The 18,448-nt window shown below is 41.7% G+C and overlaps 1 protein-coding gene and 1 long non-coding RNA gene across 2 annotated transcripts in view; one reads left to right on the top strand and one right to left on the bottom strand.

Annotated features, from left to right (window-relative positions):
• LOC122885285 (titin-like) overlaps positions 1-18,448 on the top strand; it is a 208,217-nt gene that overhangs the window by 133,751 nt on the left and 56,018 nt on the right. Inside the window, exons 180-198 of the mRNA XM_044216151.1 lie at positions 691-842; positions 1,140-1,436; positions 3,028-3,327; positions 5,044-5,358; positions 5,437-5,585; positions 5,683-5,833; positions 6,138-6,419; positions 6,512-6,814; positions 7,411-7,713; positions 8,120-8,401; positions 9,626-9,813; positions 9,940-10,051; positions 10,852-11,154; positions 11,777-12,085; positions 13,185-13,466; positions 13,632-13,931; positions 14,577-14,870; positions 14,974-17,943; positions 18,069-18,389. Of these exons, the coding sequence (XP_044072086.1) occupies positions 691-842; positions 1,140-1,436; positions 3,028-3,327; positions 5,044-5,358; positions 5,437-5,585; positions 5,683-5,833; positions 6,138-6,419; positions 6,512-6,814; positions 7,411-7,713; positions 8,120-8,401; positions 9,626-9,813; positions 9,940-10,051; positions 10,852-11,154; positions 11,777-12,085; positions 13,185-13,466; positions 13,632-13,931; positions 14,577-14,870; positions 14,974-17,943; positions 18,069-18,389 (7,613 nt within the window). The remainder of the gene's footprint in view (positions 1-690; positions 843-1,139; positions 1,437-3,027; positions 3,328-5,043; positions 5,359-5,436; positions 5,586-5,682; positions 5,834-6,137; positions 6,420-6,511; positions 6,815-7,410; positions 7,714-8,119; positions 8,402-9,625; positions 9,814-9,939; positions 10,052-10,851; positions 11,155-11,776; positions 12,086-13,184; positions 13,467-13,631; positions 13,932-14,576; positions 14,871-14,973; positions 17,944-18,068; positions 18,390-18,448) is intronic.
• LOC122885299 lies at positions 185-5,151 on the bottom strand. The gene is made up of 3 exons (XR_006380084.1): positions 5,026-5,151; positions 654-840; positions 185-431 (listed from the first exon to the last, which is right to left on the bottom strand). It is a non-coding gene; the product is annotated as an uncharacterized LOC122885299 (long non-coding RNA).

Raw genomic sequence — 18,448 nt, 5'->3', positions numbered from 1 at the left:
TGAGTCAGGTCCAAAATTTTGGAACCTTGAAAACCTCTACTGTACCGATCACTTAACAATCTACATATAATGACTTTGGAAACTAGTCACTGATTGGTCGAAATGTTGCCTCCATCAATCATGGGGACGACATTTTGACACCTGTCTACTTGGGTCTGGATAACAAAAAAAAAGTACTACATCGTAATAGTTACAAAAGGTTTTTTTAATTATTTATTTTTTAAAATCAGATTTGATTACACAACTTTTTCTGTTGGAAAGTCTTTACTTAGTTAGCCATTCTCTTTATTTTTTTGTCTCATTTCTATACTTTTTCCAGATTTTCCTAGAGTTAAATTTGCACTTTACTAATTCTTTCTCATCCTTTACTTTTGTGGAGAGAAGCATATACAGTCCGTGGTTTACACTAAAAAATGTGTTCCTCCCGACTTCTTCCATTTTAATTTTGTGACCACAAAACATAAATGAACATGCAAAACAGAAAGTGAAAACAGTGTAAATTATATATGAACTTGAACTCAAATTTTTTTCATTATTAATAGTTTTCTTCCACAGAAATAATTTAGATCTGGTTTCCATTAACCGTTCTGTCCTCATCCTTCTAAAACATTTTCAGGACTGAGGTTTTGTTTTGTTGGTGGGTTGAATGTTACCTGCAGCTAAACTGTCTGTCTTTGCTGTGACCTTCAGGTGTAACAGGAGAGACGTGGACACCACCAGCTTCAAGGTGGAGGACCTGACGGAGGGAGACGAGTATGAGTTCAGAGTGGTGGCGTACAATGACGCCGGAGCCAGCCGACCTTCATCCACAGCCGGACCCATCCTCATCCAGGACCAGACCTGTAAGACCAGACCAGAAGTTAAAGAACTAAAAGAGAACTAAACTCTCAGAAAATATCCAGACTCTTACCATTATATCAATATTCTACACATTTATTGCCCATCTTGATGTTTTAGCTCAAATTTGATCAATTCTTATTTGCTCTCTTCAATTCATATATTATATTCATATATTATATTTGCTCTCTTCAATTCATTTCAACTTGTATTCTTCCCTAGAAAGACAGAAGAATCTTAAGTCTTCAAAAGTGAGGAATCAATTTTTTTCCCCATCATAATCTCCTCATTTTGTGCCACAGGCGCTCCATCCATCGAGCTGAAGGAGTTCATGGAGGTCGAGCAGGGCTCCGACATCAGCATAGTGGCCAAGATCTGCGGCTGTCCATTCCCCACGCTCACCTGGTACAAGGCTCCGCCCCACAAGTCTGACAACAAGGTGGAGGTTCAGTACGACGAGCACATCAACAAGATCGTGTCTGACGACAGCTGCACGCTGCTCATCCAGCAGGGCAAACGTCCCGACACCGGCCTGTACACACTGGTGGCCTCCAACAGCCTTGGCAAGGCCTCCAAGGAAATGAGGCTCAACGTGCTTGGTACAAACAAAAAAAAAACAGCAAACTACCAGAGCTGAAAACACAGTGTTTTCAGGTTTTATTGACTTAGATTTATCTAAAAACAAAAGCTGTGTTTGTGGATTTCAGTAAGCCACACACATCCTGACACATCTCATCTCATTATCAATTTACCTATGACATCTTCACACTCATTAAATGTAAAGCATTTGTTGTGGAAAACAGCTGATCTTTACCCTAAAGTTTCATGTTTTATTTCATAAAAGAATATTGTTTTACGATGTTAGCGGAGGTGTCTTATGTTTCAGTCAAGGCGGCGAGCCTCTGCTATAAAACACTGTGGAAAACCCTGAAGTTCTCGTGTTTGTTGCTCTACCAGATCATGGTGAAACTGCTCTTTTTATTATACTTATTTTTACTCTGACTTTATTTTTATTTTAGATTTCAAATAAAAATAATTTTAAAAATATAGCCACAAGCGGCAATTTCGGGGTTCAAGCCAACACAGACCATTTAAAAGCTTTTGATCTGGACCTGGTCAAATGTGGTCTAGACGTGACAAAAGCAGTGAAATCTCCCTTTTTGTATTTTCACAAACAGAATGAAGAAAACAAACAATTTCTGATTCATAGTCTGATTCGTGTTATGCCATGCCCATTTTTTTTGCATTTGTAGCTCCCCTAGTGGTTGATTTGAATGAAACTTTCAGGGTATGTCAGGTAGTTATGTGGACATATCCTGTAAGTGTTGTGATGATTGGACCAACGGTTGTTGACTTTGGTCTATTTATGTGCTGAGCCACGCCCCTTTTGAAGTACATTGGTCAATATTGTGAAAAATAAGTAAGATATCAACAAACTTTTAGTCTTGGTCCAATGATGATCCATAGAAAATCTGGTAGCAATCGGACCAACGGTTTAGATGTCAAAATGTGTTTTTCAAAAAATCCATCATGGTGGACTTTTATGGTCCAAGAGACTTTTTTATAGAGCACATAGAGCTGGACTTGTGTGAGAAATTTCAAATCAGTTAGACTTACGGTGTGAAGGGCGTGGCCTTTCCAAAATTGCATTTTTGGGCCTTAATTACAGCGCCACCATGTGGCCGATAGTTGTTATTGCTCATTTTGTATTTTTATTTATTTATTCTTTATTAGATTTTTTCATTGTTTGACCCTGAAAGCCTCACTGAAAATAAGGTCTCTTTTTTGGGATTTGTTGGGTCTCTGTAATTAATATTATAAAGAGTTCGGTCTAGACCTGCTCTATAGGAAAAGTGCAATGAGATAACTTCTGATATGAATTGGCGCTATATAAATAAATAAAATTTAATTTAATTTTTCAAGACAAGGTCCGAATCCTGGCCAAAATAGATAGCAATAACACTGACTTTAACAAGGTCTTAGAGACTAATAACACAAAACTGATAACAAATGTATCAAAATCATAATTAAAATTCTAAAAACTTGACAAAATTTGCGAATAAGAATCACAAAAACAGCCCCATAATGACCTAAGAGCTGTCTAAAACCACAGATCATAGTGACCGACAGGTGTGATTCACCTGGATGATTTCTGTCATCTAAACTTGATGTTTTGTTTGTTTTTTCCAGGCCGACCCGGTCCTCCCTCCGCTCCCATTAAGTTTGAGGAGATCGGAGCTGAGAGGATCACGCTGTCCTGGCTGCCACCAAAGGACGATGGTGGCTCCAAAGTCACAAACTATGTCATCTGGAGGCGCGTGGCCACCAGGAAATCCTGGGTGCCCGTCACCAATGAGCCCAAAGACCGGATCTGGACGGTGGAGAACCTGATGGCGGGACACGAGTATGTGTTCCGCGTCATGGCCCAGAACAAGTACGGAGTCGGGGAGCCGCTGGACAGCGAACCCGAGGTCGCCCGAAACCTCTACAGTGAGTCAAAAGTTTAATGTTTAAATGTTAAAGTTTAATTTAAAGGAGTCTTATTTTCAAACTGGAATAACAAATATAATATTAAGTACTTCAAACAGTTTGTATACTGATCTTATATATTGATCCTATCATCATTTCACTGACAGTGATACTATTTATCAATCTGATCTTTGTCTTTCTCTTTAAGATCTTTAATAAGAAAGGTTTTGTTTAAGTGCATTATCACACTTATCAAACACCAAGGCAAGTTCCTTGAATGTGAAAACCTACTTGGCAATAAACCTGATTCTGATTCTGATCACATCAAGGTGTCTTAACACAGTTTACAATAAAAACAACAGCAGTGGGAGTATCAAATAAAGCCACACTGCTCATTAAAAGGTTAAATAAGACAGAAAAGGATAATTAAGAACAGAACAATGATCTGGATTGTAACAGTAATCACACACTGAGTTTTTATCAATGTAAATAATTCCTAAAAGTGCACACACATTTCTAAGAACTATATAGTTTTTATATTTTTAATATATTATTTATATATTTACTTAACCAGGAGAGCCTCAAAAAGACATTTAGAATCATCTTTTTATAGATGTATTACACCGAGTTACAGACAAGACAAACAAGTAAAACTACATATCAGAGGATCATATACTGTACATCACAGAAGTATAAACTCACATGGTATCAAACAAAAGATCACAAACTAGAAATTAACAGAAGTTTACAAAAGTTAAATTAAAAATGCAATCTTTATGTCCAGTATATTATAGAATTTTAAATAACTATAAAGAATATAAAGATATGATACAGCAGGCAGTCTGAGAGGTAAGATAACAGATAAAGTACTATTTGAAAGAAATAAAATTAAATATATTAGAGAAATTATTTTTAAAACCTTGACACATTATATAAATTACAATACTTTAGACTGTTAATTATATTTTTTTATTATTTACTTATTTGCACAAAAGAAATAATACAATCGTACAAACTCCGGCAGCCATGATGTGTTTACTGTTTATAATGTAAGTATAGGTACACAGGTATAAGTGTGAATAATAAATACAATATACATAAAAATATATCAAAGCATATAAAAACAATACCATGATATAGCAGTTAATATAAAAAAATAATATAGTAGTAGTATTACAGTATTATTATATAGTGATTTATGTAATATAAGTTTAATTCAATTTAATATGGTGTTAATATATGTTACTGCTTCTTCTACTACTAGTAATACTAATAATAGTAATCGAGGACGAAGTACAGGTGTATTAAGAACGATTGTCTTCATGCTTATGCGCTGACGCATAACATGATTTTATTTCTTGCCAAGATTAAGTTTTGAAATTTACATCTTTGCTTATTTTGAGGCTTTTTCTCTTTTTGCTTATTATTTTCATCAAAAAGTCTGAATAAATACCTTACTTGAAGGTCCACTGATAATAGAGGTACGGGCAAATTGAGAATTTAATGAAAAGCCTGACAGATATCAAGGTGTAAACAGTATGGAAAAATCTAGACAGTTGTCAGATTTATATTCTCATGTATATATTGTTATATATTGTCCAACTCTAACTGATCAACTGACTACTTTAATAGTGTGTTCCAGTATTCAGGGTGGTACTGACTACTCCAACAGTAAACTGCAGTTGTATTGATAGAGGTCAAATATTTTAATTCTCTAACCTTCGATCTTTTCTGCAGCCATCCCCGGTCAGTGTGAGAAGCCGACGGTCACCAATGTCACCATGGACTCCATGACCGTTAACTGGGAGGAGCCCGAGGATGACGGTGGCGCCCCAATCACCGGCTACTGGCTGGAGAGAAAAGAGACGACGGGCAAACGCTGGACCCGCGTCACCCGTGACCCCATCCGTCCCATGGGCCTGGGCGAGTCATTCGTGGTGAGCGGACTTATTGAGGGCTCCCAGTACCTGTTCAGAGTATCCGCCATCAACGCCGCGGGACCTGGACCAGCCAGCGCTCCCACAGACCCCATCTTTTCCAGAGATCCCATCTGTAAGAGTTACACACTGAAAGTTTATGTTTTAAATACAGAGAGCAGGATGTTAACTGCCTGTCTGTCTCCTCCTGTAGCCCCGCCCTCTCCTCCAACCCCAAAGGTTTCCGACTGGACGAGGTCCACAGTGGACCTGGAGTGGATCCCTCCTCTGAAAGACGGAGGCTCCAAGATCATCGGCTACTGGGTGGAGCACAAGGAGGAGGGCACCGAGGCCTGGGTCAAGGTGAGAGGAAATCAGCACTCATCCAGGGATAGAACTTGGTTTTAGAGATAGATGTGCTTAAGAGCGATCTTGGAAACTTCATGTTTGTGTTTTTCAGGCCAAGGAGACCGAAATCCGCGGCACCCGGTTGGTGATCACCGGTCTGAAGACTGGTGGTCAATACAAGTTCAGAGTGATCGCCTTCAATGCTGCTGGTAACGGCGAGCCAGGAGAAGTCCCAGAGGTGCTCCAGGTCAACGACAGAACCAGTGAGTCGATCTGAAAGTCTGAAATGGTTACATATTTATTTTGCATCAAACCATCGTTTTCTCAACAAGGACGTATTTTCAATTAAATTAAATTTTATTTATAAATATATATAAATAAAATTTAATTGAATATAATATAATATAAATAACAGAAGTTATCTCATTGCATTTTTCCTTTAGAGCAGGTTTAGACTGTACTCTTTATAATATTATTTACAGAGACCCAACAATTCCCACCATGAGCAAGCACTTGGCGACAGAGGCAAGGAAAAACTTCCTGTAACGTTGAATTTCTTCCCCCCAGTTGCTCCTGAAGTTGACCTGGATGCCTCAGTGAAGGAGAGGATGGTCGTCCACGCCGGCGGTGTGATCCGTATCATTGCCTACGTGTCAGGCCAGCCGTCCCCAGAGGTCACCTGGAGCAGAGATGGAGCTGCACTGCCTCCTGAGGCGAAAGTGGAGACGACAGCCATCAGCTCGTCTCTGGTCATCAAACCCTGCACCAGGAGGCACCTCGGCGTCTACACGCTGACTGCCAAGAACGCTGGAGGGGAGAAGAAGAAGAACATCACAGTTGAAGTTCTGGGTAAAATACTGTTTTCATGTCAAAATGAGACAGCGTCTTCAGACTCTTTATTTATATTTTTTAAATTAAAACCCGACTGTGTTCTCCCTCAGACGTCCCTGGGCCCGTCGGCATCCCCTTCACCGCTGAAAACCTGACCAGCGACTCCTGCAAGCTCAACTGGTTCTTCCCCGAGAATGACGGTGGCTCTCCCATCAGTAACTACATCGTCCAGAAGCGCGAGGCTGAGCGTAAGGCCTGGACCTCGCTGTCCTTCACTGCCAGCAGACAGAACGCTGTGGCTCATGGCCTCACCACTGGAAAGTCCTACTTCTTCAGAGTGGCTGCTGAGAATGCCATCGGCATCGGCCCCTTCATGGAGACCGCAGCCGAGGTCATCGTCAAGGAACCAATCAGTGAGTTTATTTAAACAAATATGGTAACCACTAGTCTCTGAAGGTCTGAAAGTTGACATATTACTGCTGTAAAGATGAGAAGATGAGGAGGCCAGAATAAAAAGAATGAAGAGAATAAAGTAAAAACTTTACTAAATAAAATGTAGCATTAAAACATATTTTTAGGGAAAATCGGAAAATCAGATTCCTAAGAATATATTACAACTAAAGAAAAGTCAGATTTTTGAGAATAAAGTTTTGGAAAAGTCAGGATTTTGAAGATAAAGTCAGATGTTTAACACAATTCTGAATTCTAAAGTCCGAATTTTAAATAGAATTTTTGCAAAAGAAAATTTTGTCAGTATTCTGGGATCAAATAAGTCAGAACTTTTTTCTCTGAATTATCAGATTAATCTCAGAACAGATTATTTTTAACGTGGCCCAAATCTTTTTTCTGAACTTTTTTTCATCAAAAAGTTAACTTTATCAAACTGTTAAATTTTGCAGACAACAGAATTAAAATTGAACAGAAAATGACATTCTAAGAACCACAAATCACTAAATAAGTTCCCATCTTCAGATATAATGAACCATCTGTTTGTTTGTGCTCCCTTCAGGTGTGCCTGACCGCCCCGAGGAGCTCGAGGTCACCAAGGTCACCAAGGATTTGATCAGTGTCACCTGGAAGGCACCCAAGTTTGATGGTGGTTCAGAGATCACTATGTACCTCCTGGAGGCGCGTATGATCGGCAAAGACAAGTTCACCAGAGTGACGAAGGAGGAGCTGATGGAGAGGAAGTACACCTACGATGGCCTGAGGGAGGGCGACACCTACGAGTTCAGGGTCATTGCTGTCAATGAGGTCGGACCCAGCAAGCCATCGTTCTGTACCAAACCAATCACCTGCAAGGACGAACTCGGTGAGGACCTATTAGTAATAGCTGTTTGTATGTTTTAATCAGTTTTTAGATTGATTAGCAGCAACTCAGTTCATTTCTGATGGAAATCTATGAAAATCCACTATCGGAAAGTTGAAATACTGCTGTTCAATAAAAAAAAAACTAGTATCATCAGCAAAAAGTAAGACAAAGGTAGATAAAAATGCAGGAACCAAATCATTGATTTAGATGAGGAACAGAAGGAAACCTAGCATAGACCCCTGTGGGACACCACAAGTATTTCACACCATATAAGGCCTGACTTCACAAGTGTCTTTCTGCGTCATTTCCTCGTCACGTTGAGACAAAATAGGAAAATAATAGAAACATCAAGAGAATCTTCAGTGTATCACTTCTTCTTACTTGTCTTTATCTTCTGTTCTTACAGAGCCGCCGACCATTGAGCTGGACTTCCGTGATAAGATCATCATCCGTGTGGGTGAGAGCTGCCTGTTGCAGGGCCGCTACACCGGCAAACCTTCTCCGTCCATTGTGTGGTATCGAGACGACGAGGAGCTGAAGGCTGACAAACACATCATGTTCAAGAACACGTTGACCACCATGTCACTCGGCCTGATGAAGGCAAAGCGCGAGCACAGCGGCAGATACGTGGTGGTGGTGGAGAACAGTACCGGATCCAGGAAGGGAGTCTGCAACATCACAGTTGTCGGTGTGTAGGCGGAACTCATGGAGAAAATTGGGGCTGGTACAAGATAGTATCATCAGCAAAAAGTAATAGAAATATAGATGAAAATGCAGCAACTAAATCATTGAATAGAAGGAGTCCAAGAGTAGACCCCTGCAGGACACCACAAGTAACTTGTGTCCATCCACTAACATTTCAGAATCAGAATCAGAAATACTTTATTGATCCCTGAGGGGAAACTCTTTTGTTACAGCAGCTCACTGTCATGTCAGTGCACACAGGAATAGAAGTTCTAAGCAAATCAAATATAATACACTATAATACAGGTCAGATAAATGAAGTACCAAGTGGATATAAGTATAAAATTAAAATAGGTGTAAAGTACAAAGTGGATTTACCAGTTGATAAGTATGTATGGTATAATAATTTAATGTAATAATATAAGTAATAAGTAATAATGCAATAATGAATACTGTCAAGTTAAGTGTAGCTTTCATAGAAAAAGTTTCAGTTGTAGTCATCTGGACACTGTTTTCAGAATCAAGACGTTTCGGCTCCCATCCGGAAGTCATTCTCAATTGTGAAAAATTTAATGACTACGACTGAAACCTTTTATATGATAGAACACTCTGGGACTACACCGTCTTAAGTGTAGCTTATTAAGATGATTATGAGACGGTGGATATTGAACAGCAGTAATAGAAGTATGAATAAATATCAATAAATAGGGAATTTTAAACTGAAAAGAGTATATTGCACAGCAGTATTAAACAGAGAATATTGCACAATTATTTCAAGTATTGCAGTGATGTTAATGATCCAATGTCCACTTCAATGACTTAGGGTCATATAGACTGACACTTAGAAGGAGGAGTTAAAGAGTTTGATGGCCACAGGCAGGAATGACTTCCGGTGGCGCTCTGTGGTGCATTTTGGGGGGATGAGTTTTTCGCTGAAGGTGCTCCTTTGTTTGACCAGCATGTCACGTTTGTTTGACCAGCACAATTTACAAACTGTTTGCAGCTGAAGCAGACAGATAACTCCAGACCCCTGTGGAACACCACAAGTAATTGTGCCATCCATTTACATTTACAAATTGTTCGTGGCTGAAACAGACTGAAAAAGCCAAGTCAAAGCTGCAAAACTGCAAGCTCTTCTGAATAATGCAGAGATTGGTTGATCACAACATCACAGATTCCTTATTTATAGACTTTTTTCACACTGTCATCGTTTCTTTCTTCCCTGCAGACCGTCCGACTCCTCCTGTTGGTCCAGTGGTGTTTGAGGAGGTGCACAGGGAGTACATGGTCATCTCCTGGAAACCTCCTCTGGACAGCGGTGGGGTCGACATCTCCAACTACATCATTGAGAAGAGAGACACCAACAGAGACATCTGGACCACGGTGACATCCGCCACCACCAAGACCACATGCAAGGTGGGTCCAAATGGTTTGTTTGACCAAAATCCAATCAGCTGTTCAGTCAGGAGTCCAAAAATTTGTACCTGACCCAATAAGACCTGTTTTGCCCAGAGATGTTTACATGTTGTTTTTTTCTCTCAGATCCCCAAGCTAACAGAGGGCAGGGAGTACATCATGAGGATCTCTGCTGAGAACATGTACGGCATCAGTGACCCTCTGGAGTCTGAGGAGATGAGAGCCAAAGATCTCTTCAGTACGTTCTGCTCACACCCTGTGGACACACATTGACTTTTTTCACATTTCAGTTCTACTAAATTAATTTCAGGAAATTAAATTTTTTATCAAATACATTTTAATTGGGTTTTATTTTATTTGTGTTCATCAATGTGCCAACATTCCCTTAGAAAAATCATGTTTAAACAAAAAGTAGCCAAAATCAAAATTAAGCCCCAGTCATTCAGTCCTCTTCACATGAGGAATTTATTTTATTTTAGAAGTTATCTAATTAAAAAATGTACTATTACTACTACAAAACACAAAATACTGAGTTGTATCAGTATATTTTTACAAGCCATGGACACTATTTAAAGTAGTAAATACTTACCGCTAAAATGAAAATGTTAGTATTTTTACACAGTACCTTATATATTGGGCCCCTTTTTAAAGTAATTTATTTTCATGTGTTAATGTAAAATTGTGGCGATAAAGTGTCAGAGGTGGAAAACAACAAATTCCTGAGATAATCTTGAACATGTACAGAAGCCTGTGATGTTATACAGTTTTTAATCAAATACAAACATCACACTTGACAGCGAGATATTGATTTTATTTACAGATCAGTCTAAACATTTTCATTAACTGATGAAAAATCCAAAAAAGTTTAGGCTCTGATCTACAGAATAAAATAGATAGATAGATTTTTGCCCAAACAAAAATAAAGATTTTTCTTCAAGATTATACCGCAGTGGAAATACTACATGTTCTTTCTGCATTGGAAATGTACCCTAAAAAGAGCCCTGATAACCCCATTTTTCTTCTGCGGCCCCCCTACAGGAGTCCCCGAGGCCCCTGAGATGCCCACGGTCAGGGAGGTGTATGCCACTAATGTTCTGGTGCTGTGGAACCGGCCACGTGACGGCGGAAAGCCCATCACCAACTACATCCTGGAAAAGAAGGAGCCCACAGCCAAGAGGTGGTCCAGAGCCACCAGAGAGCCTCTGTACCCGGCCACTCAGTACAGAGTCCAGGACCTGGTGGAGGGCTGCGAGTACGAGTTCAGGGTGATGGCTGAGAACGAGTTGGGAACCGGAGACCCGAGCGTCCCCTCTAAACCCATTCTTGCCAAAGATCCCATCGGTCAGTGTGACACAGACTCATGGAAAATATATTTATTATCCATTTTTGTATTATTCTCTAAGACTATATACTATATTCATATTTATTTTATCTTGCATTCTATATATCTTATTTCCAAATTAGCTTTTTTGTATTTGCAAAACCATGGTTTTCCTTGTGCATAACATCATTGTTGATGTTATGATTGTCCAAAAGTCCATATGTTTAGTTCAAAGGAATTATTAGCATTTTATGCAACATTTTTGATTATTATTTTGTATTTGTATTGTATTTGTATTTATTATGTGATTACTATATAGCTTCATTAACAACCATATTAGCATAGCTCATTAGGTTTAGTATTTAATCATTTTTGGTCAAGTGTGTTTCTCAGCATACATACAAAATACAATTCAGATATTTATATATTCAAACACTTAAAAATCCCACTCCAAAAGTGTGTCACCATACATACTAACCCAAAAAATATATTACTGAACTATAATACTATACAAAAAAACAATACTAAACTAAACAACAACCCTTAGAGTGAAATATAGCATGTGTCTTTTCAACCAGGTTGCCACGTTACTTTTTTTTCCCCATAAAGTTTACATTCTTCTCTGATATTTTCTCTTCACAGTGCGTCCCAGCCCTCCAGTGACCCCCGAGGCCTATGATAAGACCAAGGATTCCGTCAGCTTGAAGTGGAAGTTGCCCCGCCACGATGGAAAGGGCCGGATCTTCGGCTACCTTGTGGAGTACCAGAAGCCTGGCGCTGTGGAGTGGACTCCAGCCAACCAGACCCCGGAGCAGTGCCCTGACCTCCACTACGTGGTGACGGGCTTGACCGATGGACAGGAGTACAACTTCAGGATCTTCACCGTCAATGCCGCTGGCAAATCTGACCCTGCCTATGTCAAACAGGTCGTCAAAGTCCACGACAGACTGGGTAAGGGGTTATTTAAGTCCTCTTCTTTTTGTATCTATTATATATGGCATAATTTTTTTCAGCACAAATACATTTTTAAGTGTAGTTTATCATTTTTGGATTGTAAGACAAAAAATCCAAAACATCATTAAAACTGGTAAATAACACTAACTATAGCATTTTTACCATTTTTATTTTGAATATGATATATAATTTAGTTTCAGTGGTGTCTGGACATCCACTAAAATTATTTTATTTACACATAGTCTAGTTAATGTATGTATTTTAGTGTAGTGCTTCAAGAAATGTTTTCCAAAAACAAACTTAAAGGAGCAGTGTGTAAGATTTAGGGCGGTCTATTTGCAGAATATGGCGATAATATATAGTATGTTTTCATTAGTGTATAAATCACCTGAAAATAAAAATTGTTGTGTTTTCATTACCTTAGAATGAGCCCTTTATATCTACAGAGGGAGCGGTTCCCCTTCCATGGAGGCCGCCATGTTGCACCGGCATGTTTGTACAGTAGCCCAGAACGGACAAACCAAACACTGGCTCTACATAGGGCCATTCACGTTTTTCGTGGCCACCGTAGTTTCTCCTGCACGCTTGGAAGGGGAGAGTGAGGCGAGCGGTATTCAAATGGTTGCAAATTACAATTTCACCTGCTAGATGCCACTAAATCCCACACACTGCTCCTTTAAAAGTGATAACAATAACGTAAATATTTTCATTTATGTTTTTGAAATACATGATGATATTATTCCATTTTAGTACAGCTAGTGATGTCTGGAAAATCTCTAAAATTATTTTTATTGACTAGCTAGTTAGCAATCTGGTTGTTAACAAAACGTCACCAAATCTGTTTATGTTCAGTGTTATTGTAAATTAACTGACTGCAGAGTTTCCACAGTATCTATTAAAACAGATGGTTTAGTATTGTTTTACTGTTTTTACATGTTTACATTTTTTAATTGTTTTCATAAAACATGTAAAAACTCTTCCAGTATGCAGTGTATACAACAATTGTGTTTTAATTTATTTATTAGTTTTGGCCAGTGTATGCATTACACTTTCTATATACCAAATTCAGTAAATGTATTCCCATTTCCCTCCACAGAGGAGCCAGAGTTGCTGCTGGATGCCAACATGGCACGTGACCACCTGGCCATGCTGGGCACTAACATCTCCCTGAGTGCCACCATTAAGGGTATACCAACGCCTACCGTCAGCTGGAAGAAGAACGACGGTGACGTTCCTTCTCACATCACTGTTGCTGTCACCGCCACCAGCAGCAAAATCTTTATCCCCAAGTGCGTTCGCGCAGACTCCGGCAACTACACCATCACTGTGGAGAATGCTGCTGGGAAGAAATCAGCAACTGTTGCCGTGCTTGTGCTGAGTAAGCAAAACGCCCACCAATACAGTTAGTCTTGAATTAAAAAAACTATTTGTAAAGACTGATTTAATATGTGTTTAAATTAATATACAGATCTTGGTCTTTGTCATGCCATAAAGAAAAAAATTATATTTGAATTTTACTCTAACCCATTTTTGTTTCCACCAGACAAGCCTTCTCCTCCCAGAGACCTGGTGGTCTCTGAGGTGACCAGCGAGTCCGCCTACCTGACATGGAAAGCTCCCGAGGACAACGGCGGTGCTGTCATCTCCCACTACATTGTAGAGAAGAAGGACGTGGCTGCCGAACAGTGGGTGCCCGTCTCTGCAGCCAATAAGAAGCTGAGTCTGATGGCCATGTACCTTATGGAAGGAATCCAGTACCTGTTCAGGGTTGCTGCTGAGAACCAGTTTGGCAAAAGCGACTATGTGGTGACCAAGACGCCCATCAAGGCTATTGATCCACTCTGTGAGTAAAAATCATAATTATGTTATGTTGTCTAATTTTACTTAAAATAATGATGATTTTTCATCATTTTGTGTAAGTCTGTTTCTGCAGACACAGGACACTGAGATGGAAAAAGGCACGTTTTAGCCAAAGTTTTGTCCCCTCTGCCATGGCAGTTCTTAATTCCATAGCACGCTGATTACAGTAATACACTATGTATTCTGTAATGTATTTATGTTGTATGTTGAATGTATATGTATCTATGTTCTGGGGGCACACATAATGCACTCTGTAGAAACTAATTTCCCTTTGGAGACAAGAAAATCTATCTATCTATCTAAATTGTGGAGCTTCCAAATCCTGAATGCTCCACTCTCATTGGCTATCCACAGTGTCTTTCACAAGAGTGTTTCTGCATTTCCAAATAACATGGGTGCTTTGTTTTGTTTTTCACATTGTCATCAAACAAACAAACACTTCTCACAACAAAATAGCAACCAAAACAAAAAATTCTGGGAGCAGTAAGAATGATGAATGTCAGTGATCAACAGTTTGTCAGTAGTTCTACGCCATCTAATTTCTGAAAAATGTTCAGCAAATTTATATAACTCTGAAATTTAAATCCACCAATAACCAAGTAATTTTTCTTTCCTGGATACCTTTCAGATCCTCCTGGCCCACCCAAGAACCTGCACCACACTGATGCAGACAAGACAGAGGTGTGGTTGGCATGGGAGTGGCCTGACCGCACTGGCGGAAGTGAAATCACCGGCTTCATTGTGGAGCACCAGGAAGAGGGCCAGACTGACTGGGTCACCTTCAAGACCGTCAGCAACAACCATGCCCATGTCACTGGTCTGGAGGAGGGCAAGACTTACCGCTTCAGGGTCAAGGCTCAGAACGCCATCGGCGTGAGTCGTCCTGACACCAGCGTCCCTGTCACCTGCCAGGAGAAGACATGTAAGAAGCATGATTCTTATGGAGTTGTTTCTTATTGCTGTTCCTGTACTCATTTACAGGCCTGAAAACATTCTAATATTGTTGCTATTTTATTCTCTTTCAGTGCCACCAACTATTGAAGTTGATGTGAAGCTTATTGAGGGTATTGTTGTCAAAGCTGGCAGTACTATTGTCCTTCCAGCCAAGATGACAGGCATCCCCATTCCCAGTGCCAAATGGATGACCGATGGTAAGGAGATCACATCTGAGGGCCGCTATCACATTGAGTCTGCTGGATCCTCCACCATCCTCAGTATCCCTGAGTGCCAGAGAGGAGACACCGGAGAGTACACCCTCACTGTGGCCAATCCTGCAGGCAGCAAGACCGTTGCCCTGCATGTCACCGTGCTGGATCTTCCAGGTCCACCCATTGGACCCATCAACATCTTGGAGGTCACCCCTGATTACATGATGATCCAATGGAGAGCACCCAAGGATGATGGTGGCACGGCCATCACCAACTATGTGGTTGAAAAGAAGGATGTGAAGAAGCCATGGGAGCCCTGGTCTGTCGTTAGCTCCAGTGGCACCAGCACCAAGGCCAAGGTGTCCAGGCTGGAGAAAGGCCGTGAGTACATTGTCCGGGTCCGTGCAGAGAACAAGATTGGCATCGGCGCAGGGCTTGAGAGTCCTCCCACTATTGCCAAGCACATGTTCAACCCTCCTGGTCCACCAGGCCTGCCAGAGTGCTCTGATATCACAGAGAATGCTGTGACAGTAGAATGGACCCTGCCTGATTATGATGGAGGCAGCCCCATTAGTGGCTATGTGATTGAACGCAGAGAAATGACAGGAAAATGGATCCGTGTTAACAAAACTCCTGTGCTGGACCTCAGATACAGAGTCTCAGGCCTGTTTGAAGGCAACAGCTATGAGTTCAGAGTGTTTGCTGAGAACATTGCTGGTATCAGTGAGCCATCTGCCACCTCTGACCCCATCAAGGCCACTCGCGCCATCACCAAACCCGGACCTCCTGGCAATCCTAAGCTGAAGGACTGGAGCAAGTCCTATGCTGACATCTGCTGGATCAAGCCTACAAGAGACGGAGGCAGTCCCATTCTGGGTTATGTGGTTGAGGCTCAGAAGTCCGGAACTGCCAAGTGGGATAGAATCAACAAGGACCTCATCAAGATGTGTGCCTACAGAGTGCCAGGCCTCATTGAAGGAATGGAGTACAGATTGCGCATCAGAGCCACTAACAAGGTTGGAGACAGTGAACCCAGGGAGCTGGCTGAAACTGTCTTAGCAAAGGACATCCTGGTGCCCCCAGAGGTTGTTGTCGATGTGTCCTGCCGCGACTCTCTGACAGTCAGGGCAGGTCAGATCATAAGTTTGATCACCAGGGTGAAGGGCAGACCAGACCCAGAGATCACATGGACCAAGGATGCCAGAGCCTTGTCCCGGGACAAGCGCATTGACATTAACAACAACTACCCTTTGTGTGAACTGGTCATCAATGATGCAGTCAGGTCAGACTACGGTAAATATGCCATTGTCGCCAAGAACAGTAGTGGACAGGCACAGGCCACCATTCTTGTCAATGTCCTGGACACACCAGGTGCTTGCCAGAAACTAAAAGTGTCCTACGTGACCAAGAATTCCTGCATGGTGTCCTGGGAGAACCCCGAGGACAACGGAGGCACTGAGATCACTCAGTACATTATTGAGTGTCGTCAGCCCAGCCAGAGAGGATGGACGGTGATCTCCAATGACTGCACAAAACGCCTGATAAAGGCCCCTCTTACTGAGGGTTGCGAGTACTTCTTCCGTGTCAGCGCAGAAAACAAGATTGGTGCTGGTCCACCCACTGAGACCAAGACACCTGTGCTGGCAGTTGATCCCATTGAGAAGCCTGGTGAACCCACTGACTTCCACATCTCTGAGATCGGTAAGACCTTCTGCTTCCTCAAGTGGAAGAAGCCAGACTATGATGGCGGTAGTCGTAACCTGGGTTATCACGTTGAGAAGAAGCCAAAGGAGGCTGAGGAGTGGGAGAGGCTTCACAAGGGTGCCATCAAGGAGACTTACTTCATGGCTGACAGGTGCATCGAAAACCAGATCTACCAATTCAGAGTGCAGACTAAGAATGAGGGAGGTGAGAGCAACTGGGTGACTACAGCTGAAGTCCTGGTTAAGGAACAGCTTGTGGAGCCTGAAATCAAGATTAAACTAGATGGAACACTTGTGGTCAAGGCAGGAGACTCCATTCCTATTGAGGCAACAGTGAAGGGCAAACCCCAGCCTGATGTCAAATGGACCAAAGATGAGAGCACTGATGAGTTAAAGAAGAGCCCCAGGCTTCAGATTGAAACTGGTGCTGACTTCTCGAAGCTGCTGCTTACCGGCGCCAGGCGCACTGACAGTGGAAAATATGTTGTTGCTGCCTCCAACAGTGCAGGAACCTGCTCTGCTCACGCTAAGGTCAATGTACTGGATAGACCCGGCCCGATCAGGGATCTCAAGGTGTCTGGTATCACCATCGACAGGTGCCATCTGGCCTGGGAAGTCCCAGCAGATGATGGTGGCTGCGATATCTACAACTACATTATTGAGAAATGTGAGACCAAGAGGGGAGTCTGGTCGGTCCACTCTAATGCTGTCATCACCAATAAAGCTAAAGTCACCCGTCTTATTGAGGGTAATGAGTATATCTTCAGAGTTCGTGCTGAGAATAAGATGGGTCCTGGCCCTGCAGTGCAGAGTGAGGCCATTGTCGCCGGCACCCAGTTCAGTGTACCTGACGCTCCTGAGGCACCAGAGGTCACCAAGATCGCCAAAGAGGAGATGACTGTGCAGTGGTCAGAGCCCGAGAAAGATGGTGGAAAGCCAATCACAGGTTATCTGTTGGAGAAGAGGGAAGAGCATGCCATTAGGTGGTCTCCTGTCAACAAAGATCCAATCCCTGGAACTCGTTTCACAGTTACTGGACTCCTGCCCCTCCATGACTACCAGTACAGAGTAAAGGCTGTCAATGAAATTGGTATCGGCAGCCCAAGCAAGCCTTCACGTGCCATCACTGCCAAGGACACAGTTGGTATGTAACCAATAATAATGTTTTCATTTTGTTTAATATCTTTGTTAACAAATGTTGCTTGTGTTGAGATTACTATAAACAAAATCTATGGCTTCATCTTCACGCACCCCTTTGTCTTCTTACAGAGCCTCCTGCACCTCCTACAAACTTGAAGGTTCTGGACAGCACCAAGTCCACCATCACCCTGGGTTGGACCAAGCCTGTATCAGATGGTGGAGCTCCCATCATTGGCTACGTTGTGGAGATGAGGGTGCAGGGAAGTGCCAAAAAAGGAGATGATGGTTGGAAGAGGTGCAACGTGGCGGCTCAGCTGATTGTGTGCGAGTTCACAGTCACAAGTCTGGATGAGACGCTTGTGTATGAATTCAGAGTGTCAGCTCAGAACCAGGTGGGCATGAGCCTGCCCTGCGACCTGGAGGGTGGTGTGATCCCCAGGGAGATTCTAGGTGAGGACTTCATTGAATTTTAGTTGCTTTTATGGTAACTAGATGACTTAATAGTAGTC

This window comes from Siniperca chuatsi, linkage group LG12 (assembly GCF_020085105.1).
Source record: "Siniperca chuatsi isolate FFG_IHB_CAS linkage group LG12, ASM2008510v1, whole genome shotgun sequence".
NCBI classification, from domain to species: Eukaryota; Metazoa; Chordata; class Actinopteri; order Centrarchiformes; family Sinipercidae; genus Siniperca; species Siniperca chuatsi.
The sequence above is the reverse complement of the archived record's forward strand: the minus strand, read 5'-3'. Positions and strand labels throughout refer to the sequence as shown.